At 45.9% G+C, this 3,227-nt stretch overlaps 1 protein-coding gene across 1 annotated transcript in view; it reads left to right on the top strand.

Moving 5' to 3' along the window:
- Positions 1 to 3,085: 3,085 nt before the first annotated feature.
- LAMC2 (laminin subunit gamma 2) overlaps positions 3,086 to 3,227 on the top strand; it is a 33,272-nt gene continuing 33,130 nt past the window's right edge. Inside the window, exon 1 of the mRNA XM_025206184.1 lies at positions 3,086 to 3,225. Within this exon, the coding sequence (XP_025061969.1) occupies positions 3,166 to 3,225 (60 nt within the window). The 5' untranslated portion in view covers positions 3,086 to 3,165. The remainder of the gene's footprint in view (positions 3,226 to 3,227) is intronic.

Genomic DNA, 3,227 nt, shown 5'->3' with positions numbered 1-3,227 from the left:
AACTGAGCATCTGGATTCAGTTTGGCCTTTGGGTGCTGTCTCATTGGTCTAAAGGGGAGATGGTAGGTCTAGGGCACCATCCACTCCTTCATACTCTTTCCTATGTACATGTTACAGGTCTTGGTGTGATGGTCACAGGACTCCATACAAGCAGATTCATCAGGCACCCGACTAGAGAGCTTGCACATACACCATGATCTAGAGGATCAGAGGTTGCCTATTACTATGATTCCCATTTTACAGATAACTCTGGTAGTCTAAAGTCAGGCAGAAGGCAGTACTGGGTGGCACCTTACAGACTAACTGGTCCAGACATACCTAAGTTTTCACAGATGACAGCTGGCATCTTGCCCTGCCTTCTACCATTTTAAAGGTAATGAGCTAAAACACGTGGATAGGCTAAGTGACTTTTCCATGGTCACACCGGAAGCCTGTGTCAGAGCAAGGGATTGAACCCATGTCCTAAGCTTTGTACCCTAACTACTGGACCATCCTTTCTCCAGTTCTGAGTGCCACACTTCAGGAAGGACATGGTGAAGCTCAAGAGAGTCCAAAGGCAGGCCACATGCATGATTAGAGGTCTAGAGAGCAAGGAGAGGCTGAAAGACTTGGGACCGTTTAGCCTGGAGAAGACTCAGAGGGGACTTGGTGGCAACCTGTAATTATATTAGGGGCGTACATCAGGACCTGGGGCAGCATCTGTTCACCACGGCACCCCAGGGGAAAACAAGAAACAATGGGCACAAACTGATTGAAGATTGCTTCAGACTGGACATAAGGAAAAACTTCTTTACAAGTCGAGTGCCGAGGGTCTGGAACAGGCTCCCCCCAGAGGGGGTATAGTCACCCACCCTGGCAATCTTCAAAAAGTGTCTTGATGCCCACCTTGCTGGGGTCATCTGACCCCCTACAGTCTTTCCTGCCTAAGTGCAGGGGGGATGGACTCTATGATCTTGTAAGGTCCCTTCCAGCCCCTAACATATATGCATCTACGAATGTCCCTCCCTCTTTTTATCATTTAGATACGAAGCTAGCTAGAGAGGTTATGGAATACAAACCAGCCACAAAGATGTTCCATTTTGCATTTAATGAGTAATATCTTTGAGGCCCGTTTGCTATTTTTGCGACTGGTTCCCCATTTTTATTGTGTGATGATAAATTGCCTGAATGTTTGGCATGTTACAATTTGTGTGATTAAAGCATTAATCATACAATAAATATAATGTTTGCCAGGGGCAACAGAGAAATAAAAACACTAAATATCAAGGAAAACTTTCCAACAGTAAGCTCCAGTCTTCCAGGGGGAAGTGGTCAATGCCTTGTTTATGTGGGATGTTTGAGATCAGTCTGCTATCCAGTCTGAAGACAGATTGTAGTGATCCTTCTTGCATTGGCAGATGGATGCTAAAATACTGCCTAGGTAGATCAGAATCATCAGAAAGGAAGAAGTGTAGGAAATAGTATATTTTGCAGCACAGACTCTTTGTCAAATGATCAAACAACCCACAAGATAGCTCAGCAAGAACCTGTATAATTAGAACATGGGAAATATTCGTGCTTTACCATTGTGAAACACATCAGGTAAGAGAACTGTGGGTGGCAAATATCAACCTCCCACCAGCATGTTAGTTGGTTGGTTTTTATTGCTAGGAGTTTTGATAAGCTTTGCTGTGTTAAAAGCAGAAGAGACAACTAATAAAATATTGTTCAAACTATCCACAGGAGCATGTAGACTTGGGAAAGGGGAATTCCAAAAAACCGGTGAATTTATTCTCATGGTATTCCCCCCAGAATCACCAAAATAATACTGCTCCTGATCCAACAGCAAGGAACCACAGGGCACAAAGCTGTCAGCTCTGGGTGGTTAATCCTTAGGAGGCTATTGAAGATCTTAAAAGATTTAGGAGGAGTCTAAAGCATTAACTACCTGAGATTAGAGATGTGATTTGGCACTGGAGCTACAGCAAAGCAATAAGAGGGAAGCACTGACTGGACTGGGTTCAGTAATTCTTCCAGAGCTGGTAGTACTCCTAGAGTGGCTTACCTGGGTGTCTGGATTTAGTTATAACCAGCAGAGAGACCCCATGACAGTAACCAGGGGAGGCAGTAACCAGTACCATGTGGTGTATCCGGTACTGGGCTATAGGACTCGGGTGACATGGGTCAGTAGTTTTTAGTTTGGAGGGGGTCCTACTGGGTGGAAGAAATTAATTACTAGAGCCCCAGCTGGCATCCGCAGGACAGTGTTGGGAGGAAGCTCGCATAATAGCATACTGGGATGCATTAGCCAATACGTCTCAAGCAGGGCTCTAAGGAGTGATGCTTCCTCTCTATTTGACGCTGGTGAGACCCCAGCTGCAGTATTGTGTCCAGTTCTGTGTGCTGCACTTCAAAAGATGTGGCGAATCTTGAAAGGGTCTAGAGAAGGGCCACCAGAATGATTGAGGGCCTGGAGGATAAACCTTATGAGGAAAGACCAAGTGATGTAGGACTGTTCAGTTTGGAGAAGAGAAGACTGAGAAGGGAATTGGTGGCCATCTGTAAGTACGTAAGGAGTGAATATCGGGAACTGGGAGAAAAAATATTCACTAGGGCACCCCAGGGGTGGACAAGGAGCAATGGCCATAAACTGTTAGAGGATGGTTTCATATTGGATGTAAGGAAGAACTAATTTATGTTAAGGATGACCAGAATCTGGAATAGACTTCTCAAGGAGGTGGTGCAGACCCCAACCTTAGAGGTCTTCAGAAGAAGACTGGACAAGCACCTTCGTGGGATCATTTGATCTTTCGAGGTCCTTTCCAGCCCTTAACTTCTATGATCCTATGATTTATGCAGTGTCTTTTTCAATCCTTCCACACACACGCTGATGTCAGGGTGCACGTTGCTGTTCTGACTGGTGGAGGACAGCCGCAAGAGCTGTTAAGGAGGCAGCATTGGGCGTGTGTGCATGTGTGTGTCTGCTTCATATGGGCTGGGCTCTCCTTATTCAGAAGGTGAGTCAGACTGAGGCACATGCTTTCTTCCTGTTGGGAGTGACTCAGGTACAGGAGCTGATAAAACCACCTGAGAAAAGAAAGCAAAGCACAGCGAAAAGCAGGCTTAAGATCCCTGCAGGTCTTCTGAGCCTTTCTTCCTGTAAGGACACATCCTGGATCCCCAGAAATGACTTTGTGCAGGCTGCTAACCCTGAGCTGCTTCGGTGTATGTCTGTTCCTGCCTGCAGC

The sequence above is a fragment of the Alligator sinensis genome, unplaced genomic scaffold (genome assembly GCF_000455745.1).
Source record: "Alligator sinensis unplaced genomic scaffold, ASM45574v1 scaffold471_2, whole genome shotgun sequence".
NCBI classification, from domain to species: domain Eukaryota; kingdom Metazoa; phylum Chordata; order Crocodylia; family Alligatoridae; genus Alligator; species Alligator sinensis.
This window is presented reverse-complemented; position numbering and strand designations above follow the sequence as displayed.